The sequence below is a fragment of the Cetorhinus maximus genome, chromosome 17, assembly GCF_964194155.1.
Source record: "Cetorhinus maximus chromosome 17, sCetMax3.hap1.1, whole genome shotgun sequence".
In the NCBI taxonomy this organism is placed as follows: domain Eukaryota; kingdom Metazoa; phylum Chordata; class Chondrichthyes; order Lamniformes; family Cetorhinidae; genus Cetorhinus; species Cetorhinus maximus.
The window spans coordinates 100,667,784-100,694,306 of record NC_135895.1 but is presented as its reverse complement, the minus strand read 5'-3'; the positions used below and the strand labels follow the sequence as shown (position 1 = coordinate 100,694,306).

General features: G+C 42.4%; 1 protein-coding gene across 3 annotated transcripts in view; it reads left to right on the top strand.

Annotated features, from left to right (window-relative positions):
- nek7 (NIMA-related kinase 7) overlaps positions 1-26,523 on the top strand; it is a 188,469-nt gene that overhangs the window by 56,453 nt on the left and 105,493 nt on the right. For 2 of the 3 annotated variants that reach the window (XM_078561716.1, XM_078561714.1), the window contains exons 2-3: positions 15,884-16,008; positions 18,821-18,910. In XM_078561716.1, coding sequence (XP_078417842.1) covers positions 18,848-18,910 — 63 coding nt within the window. In that variant the 5' untranslated portion in view covers positions 15,884-16,008; positions 18,821-18,847. The remainder of the gene's footprint in view (positions 1-15,883; positions 16,009-18,820; positions 18,911-26,523) is intronic. The other variant, XM_078561715.1, reaches the window with a different exon arrangement.

Below are 26,523 nucleotides of genomic sequence, written 5' to 3'. Positions count from 1 at the left end.
GCATATAGTTTTCTGCTTTCTCACTCCACCTTTTCCTGATAGTGGTGTTAGATTTGTGCGCCTGCATGCATTTAATCTACATGAATGACATAGAATTAATTTTGCATCTTTGAATGAATGGGTCTACTATTTATAGAATATCCACTGCTGATTGCACAAGAGCGATGGAACCCTTTCCATTTTCCACACGATACTGCAAATCTGTAACATTACAATCATGCTTTCGAAGTTACCTCTACTGTTGAATTGATTGTTTTTATAATAAGTTAAACTTGAAGAAGCCTTTAAGGATATGGAGTTTGAAATAAAATGAATTAGGAGGTGTGTTTTACTAAATACAGCATAATTACTGTTTGGGTGTAGATGAAAAGAGAGACATGTCGCTGAAGTTTTTTGTTTTGCACTCATCGGGACAAATGCAAGAATGCCTAATTTCAAATGATGACAACAATTTATACCACAGGAGAAAAGAAGTGCTGATTGGTTGGTAAATTGAGTCTGATTGGCTGAGATGTTGCCATGAAGAAAGCAACAGGGAACTGTAGGCAAATTTGAGTATTCAGCATGCTGGATATAAAGCCTTGTTAACTATAATGTACACGTTGTGGCCTGAAACCCTGGTGAATATTGTCTTGTACATGTTCAAAATGAACAGCATCACTTAATTAAAGATAATAAGTACCATATGCTTGCAGACTGCAAGCTAAGAATTTTAATTCATCCAAACAGCCGGTTACTGTTCAGTAACTAGGATTCCAATTCTGACTGCACTGTGTGCAAGCTGTGCTTAAGAAATATGTGCAATGTTTTCATCTTGCCTTAGTCTACATAAAATATGTTTTTTCTGTCTGTAAGATCATGGGAACAGCACTAAACATTGGAACAGAAAATTGCTGCATATGTCAACTACTTGTATGGCAGGATATCCTGACCACATGTTTAAACTGCTTTATGCTGTACCTGTCGAGAAATATGTGGGGAGGTACAGTATATTGCTGTAACAAAAACAAAAATTGCTGGAAAAACTCAGCAGGTCTGACAGCATCTGTGAAGAGGAAGACAGAGTTAATGTTTTGAGTCCATATGACTCTTCATCAGAACTTTGTTGTACTTGGTACTTGGCTGTACTTGCTGCACTTGGTTCTGTTTTGAGCAGGAATACCTAATAAATGCTGTGGCCTGTAGCTGCAATAAATTCAAGTCTTTTTTTTAGAAATCAAAGATTGATTAGTATAATGCACACTGGTTAAGAGTGAACAGATTGTGAAATAGTGTCCAAGCTGCAACTTGATATTTTTATACCCATCATGTTGGCATGAACATAATGATTCGTTAATTTCTAATAAGTACATAGTATAATTAGATTATGATTGGGAGACAAACTAATGATTCACATGACATGGATTTCTTTTCAAATTGCCTAAATATTAATTTGGTGGGAAAGCATATTACCAGATGTCCAGAGCTTCAGTGTCTTATTGGGGTTTGGAGTACGATAGGTTGGTGGTGGTGGATTTGACAAGGAGGAATTAATGAGGCAACTGGAGAGAGATAATGCATGAAGTTTTGAGGTTGGTTTTGGTAACTTAATGTGTCGAGGTGAAATTATTCATGGTCACAATTTTGTGTTCTTTGAAAGTAATAGTTTCCCTAAGAATGTGTGTTGATGCTTAAATGGCGGAAAGTTAACTTGACTTAGCCAGATGAGCCTGCCATTTCTAGAGATTACAGTTATTCCTAACTTTACTGTTTAATTTTATCTTATTGAAATATATCAAGTTCTGACAGGGCTGGACAGACTGGATGCAAAGATGATGTTTCCTCTGGCTGGGGTGGGGTTGGTCTGGAACAAGGGGTCACAGTTTCAGAATACGGGGTAGGCCATTTATGACTGAGATAAAGAGAAATTTCTTCACCTAGAGGGTGGTGAACCGATGGAATTCTCTACCACAGAAAGCTGTGGAGGTCAAGTCACTGAATATATTTAAGAAGGAAATAGGTTTCTACACATGAAGTCAAAGGGTATGGGGAGAGAGTGGGAGTATGGTGTTGAGATAGTGGATCAACCATGATAATATTGAATAGTAGAGCAGGCTTGGAGGGCCAAATGGCCTACTTCTGCTCCTATTTTCTATGTTTCTATCACACTAAAGTAGGCTTAATACGTTTTTTTTCAAATCTAGTCTGATATTGCAAATTACTCTTTTCATTGCTTTCTCATTTGTGTTACTGAATCTCCAACAAGAAGAAATCTAACCATCGCCCCTTGACATTTAATGGCATTAGCATCACTGAATCCACTACTAATAACATTCTGGGGTTTACCATTGACTTAAAACTGAACTGGACTAGCCATATAAATACTGTGGTTGCAAGAGCAGGTCAGAGGCTAGGAATCTTGCAATGAGTAACTCACCTCCTGACTCCCCAAAGCTTGTCCATCATCTACAAGGCACAGGTCAGGAGTGTGATGGAATACTCTCCACTTGCCTGGATGATTGCAGCTCCAACAACATTCAAGAAGCTTGACACCATCCAGGACAAAGCAGCCCGCTTGATTGGCACCCCATCCACAAATATTCACTCCCTCCACCACCGGCACACTCTGGCAGCAGCCTGTACCATCTTCAAGATGCACTGCAGGACCTTACCAAGGCTCCTTAGACAGCACCTTTCAAACCCACAAACGCTACAATCTAGAAGGACAAGGTCAGCAGACACATGGAAACACATCTCCTGGAAGTTCCCCACCAAGCTACTTACCATACTGACTGAGAAGTATATCGCTGTTTCTTCACTGTTGCTGGGTCAAAATCCTGGAACTCCCTCCCTAACAGCATTGTAGGTGCACCTACACCACATGGACTGCAGCAGTTCAAGAAGGCAGCTCACCACCATCTATTCAAAGGCAATTAGGGATGGGCAATAAATGCTGGCCTAGCCAGTGATGCCTACATCCATGAATAAATAAAAAAGTTGTATCTTTGTTAAACAATATTTAGCAACTGATATTTGAATGGGCATGCTATATTTGAAGGTAATAGAGCAGTGCGGTTAAATTGATAAATAGTGCTCAATATAAAAGTATAACGATCTGCTGGAGCTAGGTATTACACTGCTGTAGCATTGATACCTTAAAGTAACTTGACCTCTACTTGCCATGATATGTTGAACAAAACTGTTCTTGAAATTGGAAAATAGGATGGCATACTTGAATTTTTGTTTTTTGTATGAGATGCTCAAATGGAAAGGTACACAGGAAGAGAGCAGTGTAATATGTAGCTTTCCATCAGCAAAAATTGCTTGACTACAGAAATAATTCGTGAAAAGTGCATTCACCTCGCTTTAATTTTTTTAATGTATTTCGTTTTGTTGCAACTTCAGGTAATTTAGTAAACAAAAAATTTAAGGACTGGTTTCCAATCAAGCTGTTATGTAATATTAATAGATATGTTTTCATTTGTGTGTGTAAATGTCTTAACCAGCACAGTGTTCTAAATGCTAATGCTTACTAACTGGTTATAATCAATATTGGTTCTCAACATTGTTCAGTAAACTATGTAGTTGCTAATATTGTATGAAAATGGAGCAGCCAAAATGTTCAAATATATCATTATCTCATTTTGTGCAAATAATTAGCCTTAGTTTAAATTAAATTGTATTCACTTTGCATTATTCAAGGCTGAAATCATATGATTATTCTCATCAAAATATTTTAATAATGTTAGTTGTTTATATCTGCTGAACTTTCTTGCATTGTGTTTTACTGTGCATTTTGACTTGCACTTTGGCCCATATGATCCGTGAGACTCAAGCCCCCCTTGCCCTGGTTTTCACCAAATTGCTGACCACCCAACTGCCCTTCCTGAATCCCATCTTGGATATTGTTAAAATTTTTCACTCTCTGCTCAGCTACTGTTTCCTGCCCCTTCAAATCTGCTGTCATTACCCTCTCCTCAGATAACCTATCCAAGATCCCTCTTCTTGCAAACTGACTGCCCCATCTCCAACCTCCCTTTCCCTTTAAGTCAATGAATGTGTTGCCTCCCAACATTCCATGTTGGATTCAGTTAAATTGAACTTTTGTCTCCTACACAATTGAAATGGCTATTATCAAATTTTCAAACTGCCCCTGCTTGACCCTCAACCTGTGCAGCCTTTAACACTGTTGTTGCACCATTGCACAGTAATTGCACCATCCTCCTCCAACACCTCTCGTCCTCTATTCTGTTGGTTGAGACTAACCACACCTGGTTCAATTCTTACCTATCCAGTTGTAGCCAGAGTATCACCTGCAGTGGCTTCTCGTTTGATTCCTGTACTATAACCTCTGAAACCTTGTAAGAATCTATTCTTGGCCCCATTCTGTTTTTCATACATGTTGCCTCTTGGTGAGTGATCTGAAAACATGTCAGGTTCCACTAGTGATACCCAGTGCTACCTCACTAAGTACTTCTTTTGACCCACTCTACTGTCTTTGATTTGTTACACTGTTTGTCTGACATCCAGTACTGCATGAGCAGAAATTTCGCTCTGAATGTAATTGAAGCCAATACCTTTGGTCCCTGCCTAAACTCCATTACCTAGCCGCTGATTTTATCCTTCTCCTTGGGGACTGTCTGAGGCTGAACCAGACTGTTTGCAATCTTTGTTTTATTTGGTGTTGTAATGAGTTTCTGACCACATCCATTCCATCACCAAGAACTTCTGCTTCTAACATTGCCTGACTCCATCCCTACTTCTGCTCATCAGTTGCTGAAACCCTCATCCATGCCTCATTCCCAACAATGGGAATTTGCATTCAAAGGGGAAAATATGTATAAAGGAGCCAAGGTTGTGTGTAAGGGAAGGCATTTTAGGAACTAATGTGTGAAAAAACTTCAGCATTTATGCCTCAAGCTGCTGTGTTCAAAGAACTGAAGTTAAGAAAACTCAGTTTGAATTCGACTGGTTCAGGGTATTGTGTGTCACCTTGCCTGGATCTTTTAAAATCGATGTGCCTAGTTTTGCCTTAAAAGTGTAATTGGGAGTCAGATTAAGTAGGGGATTTAGAAGTTGTTATAGTAGAAATTTGTAGACATATGTATGTGATTAAAAATCATTTTTCTTAATTAATGTTTAACCTGGTTTTGTAAAAATCTACAAGACTTGGTGGCCTTTACTACTGAATTTAAGGCATGCCTCTCAAAATTTATACAAATTGCAAAACAAGTTGAGGCAGTTGTTTCAAGTTTCCCTTTAAGATTTGAGCAACTCAGTATTTACCATCAGCTCTGCCATAAGAATCATGTCCATGGAATGAATAAATTTGTCCCTAGTAATTTTAAAAGAACCAAAATAATTATAGCTCTAGTGATTGGCAAAATTTGACAATGGGTGGCTGAGATCTACAGATGTTTTATCCAGCACAATTGGCCTGAACCAGGTAAGGATGGCCGATTTCCTTCCTAAAGGGCATTAGTGAACCAGACAGGTTTTTATGACAATCGGCAATGGTTGCGTGGTTATCATCAGACTTTTTTGTGCCGTGGTGGGATTCAAACTTGGGTCCTCAGAGCATTACCCTGGGTCTCTGGAATACTAGTCCATTGATAATACCACTGCCTCCCCTATCCATCATATTTTATTTTATCTTGTGGTGCAAATCCTTTGAAAAAACGAGTTTTAATGATGAAGTAAAATCATGCTTACTGAGGGGCAACAATCAAGCAACAGCAACATGGCACCCAGTCCAAAACTTCCGTGTTCAATTCGTAAATACGTTTCTCTTTTTCCAAAATTTTGCCCCCAATTTCCATATTTTATATTAGGATATCACTTGTAAATGCAATGAACTATATAATCCATAGCCACTTACCTATGAACCCTTTCTGATTAGGTCATGAAATGATAGTAATGTAAATCATTTGAATTATGCAAATACTTGATTGACTCCATTGTCTCTGTGAAAGCAGCAGCTGTTCCATCTGGGGAGTCATAGGTGAGACATTGGGTGCCTATATAAATCAGCTGAGTAATTTTGTTCCATCCATAGATAAACTTAGAAAACCCCTCATTTGTACAGTTCAAATTTACTATTCTTGTTTGTTGTTTCTTAATTGGTCTGTATGTGGAAAAGGTTTGCACTCTAACTTGGGAAGAATAGAAATGAAGGCCATCTCTAGGACTTTGGGAAAATTCCTCAGCTGAACGAATTTTTGTCATTCGAATCCAGTGCATGTATTGTAGTGAGACTGAGATGCTCCATCTAAGACTGAGTCTGAGATGTTTGTTTACTGACGTGAATGTTCAAATATTATTTTGATTGTTAATTGGATTGGTTTAGTTCATGATAACACAATTCCTTGAATCTAAAATAACTTTTTTCTTCCATTGTGAAGATATCTAATTTTGATCTGTGTATGTGAAGTAAAAAGACTTCTTGTCCTCTTTTTTATTGTGCGGTTTACCTCCTGTTTTAATAGGTTTATGAATGAAATGTTGCCAGATTACTTGGAAATGGCAAAAACTACAAACAACTTCCAGGAGATATTAGTAGTGAATTGTTTTGGTTAAAAGACAAATCTCATTACAGATCAACTGAAGATGCTTGAGTTGGTAATTGAAAGACTGAGTTTATAGCACAATTATCAAGAACTTTGTTTCTTAGTTTGTGACAGACATTTGAATAGAATCAGAAAATGCTTATAAGGGTTATTAACCCTTGTAACTATTCCTTTCATCTTAATTATAATTGTCTCACTGAATTCTCAGTGGGCCCAGTCCTTGCTGAAATCGGGTCCCTCGGTCAGGCAGAGTGCCTTTGCATGATAGACGCCCCCACCCGCTTCCACTAAACTAGGCTGTAGGTAAACTTGACAGCATTTGCTGAGCGGTTCTCTCCCCGCCCCCTCATGGCAAGTCTCCTACTCAGCGGCGGTGCGATGAGGCCTTTAAGTGGACATTAATTGCCCACTTAAGGTCTCAATTGGTGTCCAGGTGGGAAGATGGTGGACCCTGTATTCTCCTGTCAATTCACGAGGTCCCTTCCAACTCTCAACTCACGCCAGGGGTGGGCAGTAAACCCTACCTAAAATGTAGGGCAGAGCCAGGAAAAGATTACGGTGTTTGGACTACAGAGACTTCTAACTGTTCATGGGAACAGCTGGAGTGACACGTAATGCTAGTATGCAAAAACGTGAGAGTGTTGTGAATGCAGGTGTCCAGTTATAGCCTGATGCATATTCTGTGTTTAGTCAGTTATGTTGTGAGGAAGACATTTTGGAGGAAATGGATGATAATTAGCCAGTCTCATGGTTTATAGTTTTCTGGAAAAATGGGTGGAATTCTGGAATCCACTGTCAAAATACCAAAAGCGTTTGCAAAATAGATGATATAAAAATGGAATATAACTTCTCCAGTCACAAATTGATAGCTGTATTTTTTGGTAACAGTTGAAAGAATGTTCTGGGAACAGATTAAAATGAAATGAAAAGTATAGAAGGTTTGCTGTGCCATAATGATGCAGAAAATGAGTCTTGACATGGAGGTAGCATGTGTGTAATGCACAGCTCATTCCTAATGCAGAAATGTTGAATCCAGATAGTAGTGTAATTTGACTTCATCAATCTATTTATCAGTGGAAATGACCAAATTAATGGTTATAAAATGTTCAGGTGATACCAGGTGCATCACCTGATGCTACATATTGCAGTTGATGCCAAGTATATGTCAATCTTTTTGAGAAGTGTTTCCAAGTGTTGCCTGTTGTCTTTAAATTAAAGTTAGGAGTTTGTTTCTGGCTGAGTATTGATTTTTTGATCAGGTTTGCCACTTAACTGCTAAACAAAAAAACAGTTTCTCTTCATATTGCAACATGTAAATTTATTTTGCATGCCCCCTGCCCAAGCATACTGTGCTTGGTAGAACAATGAACTTTAGTTAAAATTAAGAGCTGTCCAAACTGGGTGCTGCTTATGCGAGCAGTTGTGGATAAAGCGCTGAAAGCTTTTGAAATGGAATAAGATTTGGTATCCTACTCTGATTACAGTGGCTACGGTCTCTTGCCATTGGATCAATGGCAGTTCTTTAAAACAAGCTGGTTTCTGAACATATGTTGGTTGTATTATTAACCAGTGAGGTGAGAATACATTGCCTGTTACACTGAAAATATGTCCTGACAAAATGTTTCTGGGCTAGCATCTCTAGTATCTAAGCATCGCTTTGGTGACAGTTGTGCTATCCTTTGACTTTCAATACAAAAGTAAATCTGAATCACATGCTTTCTTTTGACTTTCGTAGATAAGATTTGAACCTTTCTCTACTACTTCAATAATTTTGAAAATAATAATTGACTGGTGGCTTGGTAATTATGTGAATTTTATTCAAGTGCCCAACAGCAGTTCAATCAAGATTATTGCAGGTGTTATAGTCTGCATGGATAGTCTGTTACCAAGTCAGCATTCTTGGAAGAGTAATGACAAACATATGCTTTTGACCTTTTGAAGAGTGGTTTGAAGTAATTCACAACAAGGAGCTCAGACACTAGGAGTGTGTCTGCATGTGCCAGTAAATGGCTTGCAAAGCCTTAACATGTGGTAGGGGTGGCCTGGCTGAAAGCGATGGTCTTTACTTTTCCATAGTGCTTTCATGTGCCTTCAACCTATTCATTTCTTCAATCACCGACCAATAATTCTTCATGTGACAAATATTGCCTTTTTTGCATGAACTCATAAATACTTTATATACTTGTGTAAAAGTTGATCCCATGATTTTTGGGCTAAAAAGACATAATTTCATATACCTCATGTGAAAGTGGACCCTAGTTTTTCAGAGTTCACACTGCATTGTGATTGTTAATTACTTGGGGATAATCACTACGGTTCATTCATTTAAAGGCATGCATGAGAATCTTTAGATTTTCCCTCTGCCAATTCAAGGGGCAATCTCCCAGCCATGTGGGAATTGCCCATGAAGTTTTAACTGAGGCACGTTACTCTCTAGCAGTAGAAAGTGATGTATAATGATCCATCCATGATGGACCCTCTGATGGCCAACATCTTAGCTTCAACTGCAGCACAAATAGAAACCACCCAATGTCTGGATGCCGCAGGGGAAGCTCAGACTTGAAGCCATACAAGCACAGACTGTTCTCGTGCAAGTTGAACCTGGTGCCACATAGGGTCAATCTGCTGTCATCATAACTGTGGATATTAGTGTTTAAAGGTCTGTATGGCACCTCAAAGCAGTCCAGGAGTCTGTCCTCCAACACATTGCACCCCAGGGGAGTAGCATTGGCACCAGAACAAAGAAATTGCAGTCCTCTCTCAGGAATACAGGATTTGCCTTCTCACTCAGCCAGTTTCCTTGCTGTTGCCTGTCAGACAATCTTTTTTTTTTGTAAAAATATACTTTATTCATAAATTATCTTCAATCACATTCAAAACCATTTCAAAAACAACATTACAAGGGTACAATCCAGGTTAAACTTTTACAAAATGTATCACCAGGTGCATCAGTACAAACAATATTACAGTCATTTACAGCCTTTCATTTTGATCTGTACAGCCCGAGGGGCTCTAAACAGTTCCCAGTCTCTCGGTGCGCTGTGGTAGAAAGGTCTTAGACAGCGACCCTTCCCCATTGCGCCTTTGCGGCAGCTGCCCCAAGCTTTAGTGCGTCCCTCAGCACGTAGTCCTGGACTTTGGATTGTGCCAGTCCGCAACAATCGGTCGGGGACAACTCTTTGTGCTGGAAGACCAACAAGTTTCGGGCAGACCAAAGCGCGTCTTTCACCGAGTTGATGATCCTCCAGCTGCAGTCGATGTTTGTCTCGGTGTGTGTCCCTGGGAACAGCCCGTAGAGCACAGAGTCCTGTGTCACAGAACTGCTCGGGATGAACCTCGACAGCAACCACTGCATCTCTCTCCAGACTTTCTTTGCAAAGGCACAATCCACAAGGAGGTGAACAACGGTCTCTTCCCCACCACAGCCACCTCGAGGGCAACGTGCAGAGGGGGTGAGCCTCCTGGCGTGTAGGAAGGATCTGACGGGGAGGGCCTTTCTCACCACCAGCCAAGCTACGTCTTGGTGCTTGTTGGAAAGTTCTGGCGATGAGGCATTCTGCCAAATGACTTTGACAGTCTGCTCGGGGAACCATCCCACAGGGTCCACCCTCTCCTTTTCCCTCAGGGCCTCTAGGACGTTACGTGCTGACCACTGCCTGATGGACTTGTGGTCAAAGGTGTTTTTCTGCATAAATTTTTCCACCAGGGACAGGTGGTACGGCACGGTCCAACTACTTGGAGCGTTCCGCGGCAGCGTGGCCAGACCCATCCTTCGCAACACCGGGGACAGGTAGAACCTCAGCACGTAGTGACACTTGGTGTTTGCGTACTGAGGGTCTACGCACCGCTTGATGCAGCCGCACACAAAGGTGGCCATCAGTATGAGGGCGATGTTGGGCACGTTTTTTCCCCCTTTATCTAGAGGCTTGTACATCGCGTCCCTGCGGACACGATCCATTTTCGACCTCCAGATAAAGCGGAAGATGGCTCGAGTGATCGCCATCGCGCAGGAGTCTGGAATGGGCCAGACCTGCGCCACGTACAGCAACAGCGAGAGTACCTCACACCTGATGACCAGGTTCTTTCCCGCAATGGAGAGGGAGCGTCGCTCCCACATGCCCAGTTTCCTTTTCACCATAGCCACTCGCTCCTTCCAGTTTCTAACGCATGCCCCGGTCCCTCCGAACCATATCCCCAGCACCTTCAGGCCGTCAGCCCTGACAGTGAAGGGGACAAAGGATCGGTCAGCCCAGTTCCCAAAGAACATGGCCTCGCTCTTCCCACGATTTACCTTGGCTCCCGAGGCCAGTTCGAACTGGTCGCAGATGTGCATCAGTCTGCGCACCGACAGCGGATCCGAGCAGAAGACGGCGACGTCGTCCATGTACAGGGAGGCTTTTACCTGAGTGCCTCCACTGCCTGGGATCGTCACTCCTCTTATGCCCGGATCCTTCCTGACGGACTCGGCAAAGGGTTCTATGCAACACACGAAAAGGACAGGCGAGAGAGGACAGCCCTGCCTGACTCCAGATTTAATCGGAAAGCTATCTGTTTCCCACCCATTGATTGAGACTGCGCTACTGATGTTAGTGTAGAGCAGTTGGATCCAATTTCGAATTCCCTCCCCAAACCCCATTTTGGAGAGCACATCCCCCATGTAGGTGTGCGATATTCTGTCAAAGGCCTTCTCCTGATCCAAGCTGATGAGGCAGGTATCCACACCCCTGTCCTGTACATAGGCAATCGTATCCCTGAGCAGCGCCAGGCTGTCAGAGATCTTCCTGCCTGGCACAGAGCAGGTCTGGTCAGGGTGAATCACCAATTCCAGAGCGGATTTGACCCGGTTGGCGATGACCTTGGACAGAATCTTATAGTCCACATTCAACAGTGAAATGGGTCGCCAATTTCTAATTTCCTCCCTTTCCCCCTTGTGCTTGTAGATGAGGGTGATGATGCCTTTCCTCATGGATTCTGACATACTACCGGCCAGGAGCATACTCTCGTACACTCCTAGCAGGTCTGGGCCGATCAAGTCCCACAGAGCCGAATACAACTCCGCCGGCAAGCCGTCGCTTCCGGGGGTTTTACTCTTCTCGAAGGACTCGAGGGCCTTAGTCAGTTCATCAGGAGTTAGCGGTTTGTCCAGGCTCTCCCGCGTACTGTGGTCTAAGACCTCCGTGATAGAGGACAGGAAGGACTGGGAGGCCGTGCTGTCCGTGGGCTTCACGTCATACAATCCGGCATAAAAGGATTTGCTGATCCTCAGAATGTCGGACCGTGACGACTTTACTGAGCCGTCTTCTTCCTTCAGGCTGCTGATCACAGAGCGCTCTCTGTGTACCTTTTGGAAGAAGAAACGTGAGCACGTCTCATCCTGCTCCACGGAGCGGACTCTGGAACGGAAGATGATCTTGGAGGCCTCCGAGGCAAAGTGCGAGGCTTGCTGGCCCTTCACCTCTTGGAGCTCCTCCTTGACATCGACCCCCATCGACTGCAGCCGGAGCAGGTTCTGCATCTTTTTCTGGAGTCGGGACATTTCCCTCTGTTCCTTTCTAGCTTTCTGGGTGCCTTTGAGGATGAAAAACCTCTTGATGCTTCCCTTGATCGCTTCCCACCAGTGTGTCAGGGACTCAAAGAGGGGTTTCACGGTTCTCCAACCTTTGTAATCCCTCTTGAGCTCCTCAATGTTCTCTGGGGTCAGCAGTTGCACATTTAGCTTCCATGCCCCCCTGCCCACCCTCAGGTCCGTCTCCAAGTGGCAGTCCGCCAGTAGGAGGCAGTGGTCAGAGAAGAACACCGGCTTGACCTCGGTGGATCTGACTGTGAATGCACGGGACACAAACAGGAAGTCTATCCTGGAACGAATGGACCCGTCTGGCCGCGACCAGGTGTATCTACGCTGCGCTCCGTCTGCAGGGTTGCTGAAGACGTCGTGCAGCTTGGCATCCTTAACTGTTTCCATCAGGGATCTGGACGTAGCGTCCAATCTGCTGCCGGCCCTGCCGGATCGTCCAGCCGCATCGATGATGCAGTTGAAGTCCCCGCCCAGAATGACCGGCCTGGAGGTCGCCAGCAGCAGTGGGAGCTGCTGAAAAACCTCCAGCCGCTCAGCCCCTTGTGCCGGGCCATACACGTTAATTAACCGGAGTGGAGCGTTCTTGTACATTACGTCTGCTACGAGGAGTCGCTCGCCCACCACCTCCTTGACCTCGGAGACGGTGAAGTTGCCTCCCCGCAGCAGAATACCCAGGCCGGAGGAACGAGAGTCGTTTCCGCCCGACCAGATCGATGGCCCGTGGGACCACCATCGTGACCATTGCCTGTAGGAGCTGAGGTGCGGTATCGCACACTCCTGCAGAAACAACAGGTCAGCTTTGACCTTGGCTAGGTAGTCCAAGGTCGCAACACATCGCGTAGTAGATTTAATGCTACGCACATTTATGGATACAATCTTTAAACCCATTTTAAAGCATTTATTCTCCTACCAAACCCACTGTCTCTGAGAGTCCCAGACCTTTAGTCTGCTCCTTCATACCCGTAGTGAGCTCAAATTCCTTCACTTTGGATGGGCTGAGGTAGATCTCCTTGGCCGTGTTCTGCTCCGGTGGCATCTGGAGGTTCACGTAGAGAGTGGGTTTTGAGATGACCTTTGCTGGAGAAGCTTCTCCAAAACCCACCCCCTCTGGGTTGTTGCTGTTCCCGGCTTCCTGGAGCTGGGGTGCGATGATTGCCTCACTGCTCCCAGATTCCAGGGGCTGTGGTGCACTGGCCTCCTCAGGTTGCAGGCAAAGTTGGGGTGCGCTGGTCTCCTTGTTGTCTCCAATTTTCTGGAGCTCGGGTGTCTCGTCCTCCAACGCCCTGGAGCTTTGCCGCCTCTTCTGTCGGTGCTGCTCTGGCACTTCATCATCCGAAGAGCTGCTGCCCTTGTCATCCATGTCGGATGGGAGACGCCTCTTGCCGCTTCTCTGGGAAACGCCTTTGCTTCTTCTTTGCTCCCTCTTACTTTTCTTGTTCTTCACCGTCCGCCACTCCCCCTGCTGCTTTTCCACTGCTGCCTCCTCCTCCATTGATTCGCTGTCCTGAGGACTGGGAGGTTCAGGGGGTAGTGCTGTTGCTTGGCTCTCTGTTGCCTCAATCTCTTTCTCCACCTTGTCTCTCTCTGTGTCCTCCTTTGTCCCGTTGAGCTCCCTGGGGGCCTTGGTGGTTGGAGTGACACGAAACATTTCTTCTGCTTCCCCCTGGTCGGCTTTGGCTGCCTGTGCGTAAGTACGGCAGCGTTGGGGCAGGTCCTGTAGAGGTGACTTGCCTCGCCACACAGGTTGCAGCACTTGGCCTGTTTGCAGTCTTTTGTCTGGTGCCCTTCCTGTTTGCAGATCTTGCAGAGGGAGGCGCTGCAGTTGGCCGCCACATAACCAGCCTTGCCGCATGAGCGACAATGCTTGGGTTGCCCAGCGTAGACCAGGTAGCCACGGTTTCCCCCAATAGCGAAACTGGAGGGAGGGTGGAAAATGGCTCCCTTACCATCGGTCTTTAGCGTGACCTTAAACAGGCGTTTGCCTGTCCAGATCCCCAAGTCGTCTCGAATCTCGGTGCCGCTCCCCACCTTATCGAAATCAACCCAGACTATTGCTGCCCATGCCAAGATGGTACAGTCAAGTCTGGCCTTCTTGGGTCAGAGGGTGTCCTGCAAAGCCACCTTTTAGACTCCCACACTGAAAGTCAGCAGCCTTCCACCAGCCATGCTGAAGCCACTGGGATAGGAGCACTAGGACAGGCTAAGTCACTGGTAGAGAGAGACCAAGAGAATGCACAAGGGTGTTTAGTTGACTTTTCTGTGCAGTACGGCATATTTAGATTTAGAAATTTGGTTTGTGATGTTTGGTGTTATGGTGGCATTGTGGCCAAGTGGATGCTACAATGGTCAGTAAAAGGTAAGGTGAGGGAATGTTGGTGAATGGGGAATTGGGATTGTACTCACTGGTATCATAGCAGAATGTGTAAATCATGGACAGTTCAGCCAGAAAGGGGATATATTGGTTTGCATCCTTTTTGGCTGGTTGCAGTTTTGCTGGTGACGATGTTTGTGCGCTCATGCTGGCGAGGTTGTGCTCTGAAGCAAACCATGATGAATCTTGACACGTTCTCGGAGCGCTGCGTTGCTCCTGCAGAGTTATCCGAGCAGAGGAAGTGTTGTTTAAGCACCTCAGTGGGTCTAGTCTGTCACATTTCATATGGCTCTTGTTATATGCATGCCGACCCATTTGTGTGGATTGCACACTGGAGTCATGAGCCATTTGATCAGTGGATTGTCCTGTGGCCCGTTAGCACCCTCTGGTTTGTCATGGTGGCTTAAGATGGTACAGCGGACTGCCACAAAATGAAGGCATCATGATTGTTGCCAGGATTCTGGGCATTTACCTGTATGATTTGCGTATAGATGTTGAGGGTGTGGAATCCCTTCTGGTTGTGATGTATCTCAGAGTTAACATACGGTGCCTATTAAGCAATGTGCATGTAGTCAATAGAACCCTGCACTATGGGGAAGCCTGCAATGTTCATTGCACCTGCTTCCCTCACTGAGGTTGCAGTGGCAGAATTACTCCCTAAACACTGTGGTTCTTATAACCTCCTGCTGAGAAATTCATCTCCACCCATCCTTCCCCACACCCTTTCTAGCAGCTTGTCCTGCACTGTGTTGTTTCTGCTCAGGCCATAGTCCGAGGAGGATGCAAACTACTGCACTTGTGTCTGGGAGCAAGTGATCTGTGCAGAATCCCTGACGCCAGGACCAAATTCGTCAGCATGTGCTGCACCACTCCCTGTAGACTTCTCTGAAAACCACCAAATACTTGAATAATCACAGGATAGGGCCAATAGAAATCAATTATCAACTAACCTGAGTGAAATTGGTGATCCTTTTAAAAAGCAGTAGTACGGGTATCTTTCCTGCTGCTGAATATATATTTAATTGTGTGTTTAAGCGATGGCTTTAGCTGGAGTGTGGAGCTTCAAAATGGCAGAGCCCACATCAAATCAGCATTGCATGCTGATTAACATCATGTTCTTCCTACACTATGTTCCCCCGGTGGTCACTGTCTGCAAGTGGCGCATTAATATCCTCACCAAACTGGCATTCAACACAGCTAGTACCAGAAATATGCTCACCCGTTGTGGATGCCATTATGATGACACCTCTGGCATCAAAAAGCTGGGTGCTGCATAATCAAATTTTAAATTAAAGGATCCTAATTATTCCAGGCATCATTTTTTAACTTTTAAAATTTTGGGCAGAACCAGTGACTGAATTAAAATCTGTATTACGATCTCAATTTTCACAGCAGAATGCTGGTCTTCAATCAAGACGTCATGTAAAGAGACGAATCCACAGAGGTGACTGCTGGAGAGTTTCAACAGCAGTAGATCTGCACCATCTTTAAGTCGTCTAGTACAGTATCCAGCAGAGGTAAGCATTCAGAGCTAGTTTTGGTCCATCTTTTGGTAACAAAGAGCCAGAACTTCCTAGGAGTGACAGCCGCAGTCGGATTGCCACTCCGCTCCTTTTTACTTAACCAGGCCAGGAACTGCATATTTCTCACCTGCTCTTCTGACCCAGGCCTAGTGAGAAATGTGCAGCGTACCTGGTTCCTGAATCCTTCCAGCGCAGGGCAACAGCATTGGAGAAGTGAAGTCATGGCCCCTTTTTGCAGCACTAGCTACTGTAAACCAGGTAAGTTTAAGGGTCCCTGTGTTTAAATGCACTTCGAGAAGCCAGAGAGAAGGTAAGTGGGTGGGTCGACGGTTGCTGGGAAGATAGGTTGGCGGGGTAGGGGGAATGTGGGTCAGGGGTGGGTGGGACGTAGTCAGGGTGTTGGAAGGTAGTCAGGGAGTCGGGAGGGCAGTTTGGGTGTGTAGTTGGGGAAATCAGTAGTTGGCGGGTCGCGGGGTGGGGGGTATTAAGTTCGGGGTGGGGGTTCAGTACCATAATTAACGAGGAGTTAGAAATGATTTTAATCCTTCAAACTTTTCCAGGGGAACTATTCTGCTAAGATAGTCTGAACCATCTGAACTCTCCGATTTAAATCAGAGTACTGGATGATTACCAGTAGAAGTTAATTGCATTTCAGAAGTTTAGATTACTCAGGAAATTGCTGTGCAGTCCTTGCCTGGGGACTTGCAAGGGTTCCCCCAGTGCATCTTCTGGGGTACCTACTGAATACCACTCTCCAGAGGCCAGACGTTCTGGGCCAAAGTGTTTGCAGCACTGCCAAAAGGTAATGAAAATGAGAGGATGGAAGCCCAAACTGAGAAACAATGGATTTTAGTTTGTTTATTTCAACAAAAGCATTATTGAAGCTACCTGCTTTGGTAAATGGAACAAAGGGACCTTGGCGTGTGTGTCCATAGATCTCTGAAGGCGGAGGGGCATGTTAGTGGGGTGGTGAAAAGGTCATATGGGACACTTGCCTTTATCAATCGAGGCATAGATTACAAAAGTAGGGAGATCATGTTGGAGTTGTATAGAACCTTGGTGAGGCCACAGCTGGAGCACTGTGTGATTGGAAGGATGTGATTGCATTGGAGGGGGTGCAGAGGAGATTCACCACGATGTTGCCTGGGGTGAAACATTTAAGTTATGAAGAGAGGTTGGATAGACTTGGGTTGTTTTCATTGGAGCAGAGAAGACTGAGGGGTGACCTGATCGAGGTGTACAAGATTATGAGAGGCATGGACAGGGTGGATAGGGAGCAGCTGTTCCCCTTAGTTGAAGGGTCAGTCACAAGGGGGCATAAGTTCAAGGTGAGGGGCAGGAGGTTTAGGGGGGATGTGAGGAAAAACTTTTTTACCCAGAGGGTGGTGACGGTCTGGAATGCGCTGCCTGGGAGGGTGGTGGAGGCGGGTTACCTCACATCCTTTAAAAAGTACCTGGATGAGCACTTGGCACGTCATAACATTCAAGGCTATGGGCCAAGTGCTAGTAAATGGGATTAGGTAGGTAGGTCAGGTGTTTCTCACGTGTAGGTCAGACTCGATGGGCTGAAGGGCCTCTTCTGCACTCTGAGATTCTGTGATTCTGTGGTTCTGTGAAATGAGTTGGCTATAGGTCAAAGATGAGACGTGCAGCTAAGACGTGCAGATCCAGGGTGGCATTTTTGCTCCAAGGACCCGTGTATGGATTGTAAAAAAAAACTGAAAATTTTCAGAGCAGAAGATTGGCACAGGTAGAGGGACATGGAGAAGACTGAGAGCAAAGAACTTGCCTTCGGCCAGAACACACATGATGGTGATGAGATAAAAAGGCCAGCATTCCATTTGCCTTTTTGACTATTTTATGTACTTTTCTATGATGTTTCTGTACATAGAGTGGTAGATGTTTGGAACTCTTCCGCAAGCAGCAAATCATGCCAGCTCAATTAATTTTAAATCTAAGATTGATAAGTTTTTTGTTATCCAAGGTATTCAGGGAATTGGGGCAAATGCTTGTGGGACCTTGCTATGAACAAATTGGCTGCCATGCTTCCTATATTACAACAGTGAGAATACTTCAAAAGTACTTAATTGGTTGTAAAGTGCTTTCAGGCACCTGTGGCCATGAAAGGAAATATATAAATACAAGTTCTTCTTTGTTTTTGATCAGTATAGTCACTATTGTACAGACAACACAATATACAATTCCTACACAGCAAGGTTCCACAAATGGCAAACAAATGAAAAATCAGAGACTTTCTTTTTTTGGTGGTGTTAAAAAGAATGTTGGCCAGAACTGCAGAAAAATTCCCCTTGCTTTAATTTGTATCATACCAAGGAAATCTTTTGCATCCACCTGAGTAAATAAGTAGGACTTTGGTTTTAAAATCGCATTTGAAAAGTTAGGTCTTCAACAATGTGGCACTCCTTCAGTACTGTACTGAAATATCAGCCAAGATTCTCAGCTTATTTCTGTATTGGAGCTTGAATCCAAAACCACCTGACTTGTGCTATCAAGTGAGCCAAACTGAAAGCTGGTGTATGTCAATCTACTGGAAACATGAATGCTTAAATAACTGCTACTTTTGTTCTAGTGCAGAAATGGTTTGGTAGCATCCATTACCTAAGTTACAAAACTGAAAGTTTACCTGTAATTTCAGCAGAAAGCCAATTCATCCCAAACATCTTTGAATGTGAATAGTGTAAATAAGTTAAATGCACTTGCAATGAAAGCACTGTAGGTAAATCAGAAGTTTCCTGTGTATGATAATGATGCAATGTCAGTAAACTTGTTGCATTTAATATCTTAGGTAAAAGGACCCTATTTCCTCTACATTATGGATGAGCAACCTCCACAACAGTTCGCTGGTCATGTTGCAGTTTCTGCATTTCAGTCACAGGTACTACTTTTAAATGTTTAAAAGCTATTGTATTAAATTTGGTGCCAAAATGGTTTGTATCTTCTGTAGAATGATTTAAAAAGTTTTTTTAAAAAACCTTGCGCTTATTGGATGCCTTTTGCAACCTCAGGACATAGTGCAAGAGTGACCAGATAACCTGTTGTTTAGTTATATGGGTTGAGAGAGAAATATTGATTAACATACTGCAGAGAACTCCTTGCTTGTCTTTGAATAGTGCCATGCTCACCTGAGTGGGCTGATGGGGGCTTATGTCCCATCTGAAATAATGCAGCTCTCCCTTGGTATTGCACTGAATGGACAGCCTCAGTTATGTGCCAATGTCTCTGGAATGGAACTTGAATCCATGACCTTTTATCTCCAAAGTGAGAGAGCTGTCACTGAGCCAAGCCTGACTGGGTTTACAGCATGTTATTACAAATACACTTGAGTTGGCGCTACATAATCTTTAACAAGAATACACTAAATGATTTGTGAAAAATGCATTTTCGGCAAAACAGCTTTGCAGATGTGCTTGACACTTTTTGAGTTGTCCTGGTGATGAAGTACCATCAGGGAAAGGGTTAGGGAAAGAATGGTGATGCATGAATTGTATTCAGAAATGAACAACAAACAGTACTTACCTCTGAATTTGTGATGGATCCTATTCCAGTGTGAGGCTAGTGTGATGCAAATAAATCATAATCCTGAATATTTTAAATACATATTCCACCCTAATTGTCACTCTTTTCATTGTTGCTTTTGCTTCAAGAGCACATTTTTGATGGACTTGGCTACATAGAATTTTTGATAAATGAATCCATATTTAAGGGTAATTTAACTGGTGCATATGTGTATTCATATATAATGTATCTCCATTGTAGTATAAAACAGACACATTTAACATTTATTGTTATAAAATGTAATGGTATAAACATCAATCTGTAAATATGTTTCAAACCTGTGGTCCTTCAAAACAAGTTATTTTTCCATTGTTTTAGCAATGGGACATTGATCAGGTGAAATTATTTTCAGGACATTTATTTTCTTGCAGTTGTGGCATTGCTGAACTATTATTGACTCTAATGCATTGCTTAATTATCATTAACCCTCATTCATATTTAATCATTGAGTATCTGAGAATCTGCTTACTGAGTGGGCATTGATCCTCTGCAGGAAATCAGTATTTTTAGAACACAGTCTTGTGATTTTAATTTATTTCTCCTCCTCTATCCCAAACTAAAATTGGCATAACTGTATACAGTAATTATATTTTTCACTTTTGGCACTGTCTTGCATTCAATGATTTCCAGCTATAAGAGAATACTTTTAGAAACCTGACAGTTTCTTGCCACTTCCTCTAAAATTCTGAAACTAAACTTGAGCAGCTCAAAATTTGGTGCAACATCATGCTTTTATCTGTCGAATAACCTTGTCCATTGGGTAGAGTCACATGTCGAAAGGTAATTTTCTTAGGACATCAACAAGGTTGAAAAGAAAACAAAGTTAATGAAGAACAAGTGACTAGGTTGTATGAAGGAAAGATTGACAGAGTTAAGGAATTTCGCTTTTAGGATTCCAATAAAAAAATCAGTTTGAAAATAAAATCATTCTTAGGTTCTGGGTGTTGTTGACAAGTCCAGCATTTATTGCCAAATTATTGCATCTGTAAGTGGTGATGGGAGCATCTTGTTACATCGTAGCGTTAATGGGCTATCTGAAACTTAAAGTTGAGGTGTGTAAAAATATCAGAGGAATGTCATCTGCTGTGATAAGTGTGAAGAAGGTGAATTATTTGTAGCAGTTTCATACAACTTAGTGGCTTTTAAGGCCACTTGAGAGGGTTGGTAAGAGTCCATCATGGTGGTGTGGGACTGAAGCCACATTTGGTTTTCTTCCAGAAAGACCAGTAGTGAATCAGTTGAGTATTTACAACAATCTAGAACCTAACTTTTTCTCCAAACTGTATTCAAGTTTTTAAACTATCATGGTGTGATTTCATCATTCGTTCTTTGGATTACTAGACCGGTAGCATAACCACAACACTACCATATCATAGGTTAGGAGACTGTAATAAATTTTGATTTGGTCACAGAGAATACAAGGAAGATAATCATATAGGAGTGTGTTTTTGTAGCTTTGAAGTACTGGGAAAGGAAACTTCATATGAAGCACTGAGTCCAGCATTGTATTAAAAACAATTTCTGGTGGCAACATTTCTAAGATATTGCATCTAAATGTGGTGGTGGGGAGCATATTGTTATTTCACAGTGTTAATGTGGTAGGGCTACTTAAAACATAAAGTTAGGGTATGTAAGAATATCAGAGGAATTGTGTCGAACTGTAGCTTCAGAGATAAGTGTGGGGAAAAAAAAGCTGCGGACTTAATGAGATACATATTAAACTCATCAGTGGAAAAATACCCTGTGCATTATTTGGGATAATGTCAATACAAATCACCTAAGTTGGTATGACGCATGTCACTGGACACTAGATACATGTGTGGGAAATTTCCTAAGTTGATGTACACGAGGGTTAAAGACCATTTAATTGAGATTTCACATTCCTAAAGGATGTGACAATAGTTCTTGAAAGCGCTAGTTGAAGAAGGATCCCACTATACAGACTAATAGGAACTAAGCTGGTGAACATCAAATATTATGAAATAAGTATTCCATTCACTTAACCACCACGTACCTATCACAATTGAATATTCCTGCAGAATGCAAACTAAATTTTTGTCAGGGAAAAGAAAATGCCAAATCATAGCCAAACTCTCTCATATGCACAGAAATAGACCCAGAGAGTGCTACAGATTACCTCATTTCTAAAACGTTTTCAACCACCATAAACAAAACAAAATAACAATGAAATCTTTCTACTTAGTAAAAATTAAGCAAATGTGGACACTGATTTCAGAAAGAAATTAAGAGAATGAGAACACTGCAAATTTATTGTGGCTAAATTTTGAAGAAATGAAATAAATAGCATGAATTGGCAGCAGAAAGCAGGCAGAGTTGTAATGACAGCGAGAGAAAGTTTGCACCAGCTCCATGGACAGCAGAAAGCACTTTGGGGTCTGGCATGGGATAAAAACAGTCACAGTTGATATATTTAAACAGCAAGTAATGAACAGGTTTTTTAAAAAAAATGGAGACAGCCATATTAGTTAATGAGCAAAGGACTGCAGAACGCCAAAGTTCAGAAAGGTCTTTACACCCTTGCGTATTATGCTTCAAACCAATGTGAAAATTCATACAGAGCAAGATTTTGCTGGAGTCGGGCATCTCCTAGCATTCTGTTTGTTAGACTTGTTTGTGCACATTTAGGTTTTAACATTTTTTCCAATGAAGTTGTTGGAAATGCAAGTTGATAACATTTAATCATCCTGTGATGAGCAAGGCAACATGGCATCTAGGGACTTGGTGAACAATGAGACAAATGATTTACCTCCTTAACCAGTGAGGCTTAAGGATTGAAATTTGAGTTCAGTTTGAGAGCGAGAAACTTGAGTTCCTCTCTAACGTTCTGGAGTTAAACAAGGGTAACTGCATAGGCCTGGGGGCAGATTTGGCCCTAGTGGACTGGGCAGGAAGACTACAAGGTAGGACAGTTGATGAACAGTGGCAGATGTTTAAGGAGATATTCAATTCCTCCCAAGTAAAATATATTCCAAAGAGGAAGAAAAATGGTCAGAGGTGGAAAAAGCATCCATGGCTAAGCAAGGAAGTTAAAGATAACATAAAGGCAAAAACTAAAGCATACCAAATTGCAGAGGTCAGTGGCAGGCTGGAAGATTGGGAAACTTTTAAAGATCAACAAAGGGTTACTAGAATAATACTAAAAAGAGCAAAGGTAAATTATGAAAGAAAACTAGCTCAAAATGTAAAAACTGATAGCAAAGCTTGTACAAGTATATAAAAGGAAAGAGAGTAGCTAAGGTGAATATTGGTCCCTTGGAGGATGAGACTGGGGAGTTAATAGTGGGGAACGCAGAAATGGCAGAGAAGCTTAATTAATATTTTGCCTCAGTTTTCACGGTGGAGGACACTAGTACCACCTCAGTGCAGAGGGTATAAAGAAGGAGGAACTTCGAACAATCACCATCACTAGAGAAAAAGTACTGAGCAAACTATTGGGATTAAAGGGTGACAAGTCCCCAGGACCTGATGATGGCCTACATCCCAAAACCCTAAAGGAAGTGGCAGCGGAGATAGTGGATGCATTTGCTATAATATTCCAAAATTCCTGGATTCTGGAAAGGTTATATTAACATTGGAAAAATGTTAATATAACACCCTTATTCAAAAACAGGGGGAGGCAGAAAGTAGGAAACTGTAGACCAGTTAGTTTAACATCTGTCATTGGAAAATTGTTGGAATCATTATTAAGGAAGTAGTAATGGGGCATTTGGAAAGTCAAAATGCAATCCATCAGAGTCAGCATGGTTTTATGAAGCGTAAATTGTGTTTGACTAATTTGCTAGAGTTCTTTGAAGATGTGACAAGCAAAGTGGATAATGGGGATCCTGTAGATGTATATCTGGACTTCCAGAAGGCCTTTGATAAGGTGCCACACAAAAGATTAATACACAAGATAAGATCACATGGAGTTAGAGGTAATATATTAGCTTGGATAGAGGATTGGCTAATCAACAGAAAGCAGAGAGCTGGAATAAATGGGTCTTTTTCTGGATGGCAAGCTGTAACTAGTGGGGTGCCACAGGGTTTGGTCCTTGGGCCCTAACTATTTACAGTCTATATTAATGACTTGGATTCAGGGATAGAAGATACTATAGCTAAATTTTCAGATGACACCAAAATAGGTGGGAAAGTAAGTTGCAATGAAGAAATAAGAAATTTACAAATGGATATGGACAGGTTAGGTGAATGGGCCAAAATTTGGCAGATGGAATTTAACGTGGATAAGTGTGAGGTTATCCATTTTGGTCGGAAGAATAAAAAGGCGACTTATTATTTAAATGGAGAGAAACTTCAGAATGCTTTAGTGCAGAGGGATCTGGGTGTCCTTGTGCATGAATCGCTGAAAGCTAGTATGCAGGTACAGCAGGTAATAAGGAAGGCAAATGGAATTTTGGCATTTATTGCTAAAGGAAGGGAGTATAAAAATAGGGAAGTGTTGTTGCAACTGTACAAGGCATTGGTGAGATTGCATATGGAGTACTGTGCACAGTTTTGGTCCCCTTACTTGAGGAAGGATGTAGTTGCACTGGAGGCGGTTCAGAGGAGGTTCACTAGATTGATTCCAGAGACGCGGGGCTTGTCTTATGAAGAGAGATTGAGCAGTTTAGGCCTGTACTAGCTAGAGCTTAGAAGGATGAGAGGAGATCTAATTGAGGTATATAAGATGCTAAAGGGGATAGACAAAGTAGACGTGGAGCGGATGTTTCCCCTTCTGGGGCATTCTAGAACGAGAGGCCATAGTTTTAGGCAAAGGGGTGGTAGATTTAAATCAGAGATGAGGAGGAATTACTTTTCTCAAAGGGTCGTGAATCTGTGGAATTCACTACCTCAGAGTGCAGTGGATGCCGGGACGCTGAATAAATTTGAGGAGATAGACAGATTTTTAATTAGTTACGGGTTGAAAGATTATGGGGAAAGGGCGGGAAGTCGGAGTTGAGGCCAAAATGAGATCAGCCATGATCGTATTAAATGGCAGGGCAGGCTCAAAGGGCTGAATTGCCTACTCCTGCTCCTAGTTCTTATGTAAATAAAAGCAGAGGAAGGACTGAGAAGGAAGTATATTAGGGTGGGTGAAGAGAAATAGAGGGAAAGAAAGATGAAGGCAAAGAAAAAGGAGCAAAGGAAAAGCAAGAATAAAAATGTAAAAATTTTGTCTTTTTAAAATCTGAACAATTCACGATGTGAAGGAATGAGGCACCAAACTTACGATTGTTCACTTTCTGGGCTAGAGAGATTGATTGTTAGTCATTAACAATTATCATGTAGTTAAAAGGGTACTTGCACTGTTAATTACTAGACTTGACTTCACTTTGTTGAGTTTAATAGACAATTAATGAACAACTTTGTGAAAAACACTGGGAGGTCAAGTGCAAGATGCTATTTTCTCAAAGCTAATGGCAGAGTGGTCCAAATCTTATTGGAGTGGTCCTGCAACTTACGGTGATTCGCAGTTCTTGGCCCATCTCTTCCTCGCAACAAGTTGCTGCATTTGTAACAACATATGTTGTTCAGATGCCAATACCCTTTTATCCAAATCTGGGCCATTGTATGTTTTACGTGATGATGAGTGCGTGTTAATTGAAAAAAATAATTACAAATATTTATTAACATAATTTGCACAACCTCGAGCAACCAGCAACTCCGTGTCGGCTATGTAATAACCACAAATTCTTAACAGAGTTGCAATCTATAGGAGAAATTACTCACAACAGAGCCAAAGTATTGATTTTAAAATCTGGGCAAACTGGCAGCAGGTGCAGTGCATTGATTTATTTTACTGTGCAAACACAGTGGCAGAATGAGAAAGAAGCCCAACACTGACACATTGAGGATCAGGAAAATACTGGTAACATCTTTTTGGCCACATCTTGGAAAGTGCATGGTTCATTTATTCACTCTCACAGCACAGATGAAACCTGCAGGCACAGGAAAAATCGACATTCCAAAATCTGTTAAAAGCGCACACACAAAGAAGCCAAGCAGTCATTTGGCATTTTTTGACTTTGGAGGTCAAGGAATTCACTTTAATCCACATTATCAAAAATGAGGTTCATTTCATTTATTTGCTATTGCAGCCTGACAGGGAGCTCTCAGCATGGGGAAAATCAATTTAACTGTAATTAACCGTTTAAGTTGAAATTGGATAAATTCTGAATGAAGAGGAGTGCCAAAATACCTTTGAAGTTTTTGAATTGGGTGAATAGGGGTGAAAAGTTCAAGGTTTAAACTGAAGATAGTCAGAATGGATTGGCACTGCCTATAGTGGAAGAATGCACCACCACTTTACTGTTTGGCTTTACTGATTTTAAATAGGTATTACGAATAAAATGTCATAAAGAGTTTTAACGTACTCATTGATCTATCTAGGTGTTGCACGTAGGGAGTCTGGGTGAAGCAGATAGTTGGGGAAAATTGGGTAATATGTTGGGTATGGTAGCATTGGATTATGTCACTGGACTGGTAACCAGAGGCCTGCACAAATGATCTTGAGACATGAGTTCAAATCCTGCCAGTTAAGTTCAATTAATAATGAATTTATCATGAAACTACCGTAGGGAAGGGAATCTGTTGCCCTTACCTGGTCTAGCCTATATGTGACTCCAGGCCACATTAATGTGGTGACTCTTAATTGCCCTCTGAAATGGCCTAGCAAACCATTCAGTTGCAATCAAGGTGTCTCACTCAATGCTGTAGAGAGCAATTAGGCATGGACAATAAATACCAGCCTTGCCACTGATGGCTATGTCCTGTGACTGCATTTCTTAAAAAATTGGACCAGGGAGCATGGATGTAATTTAGTCTCAATTTTAAAGTTATGCATTTTGTTCTTAGTTTTATATACTACTTCAATTTCAGTGGAAAAATTTAGGGTAGTTCTAGAAGCAAAGAAGTAAAGTTAAATGGAGTGGAGAA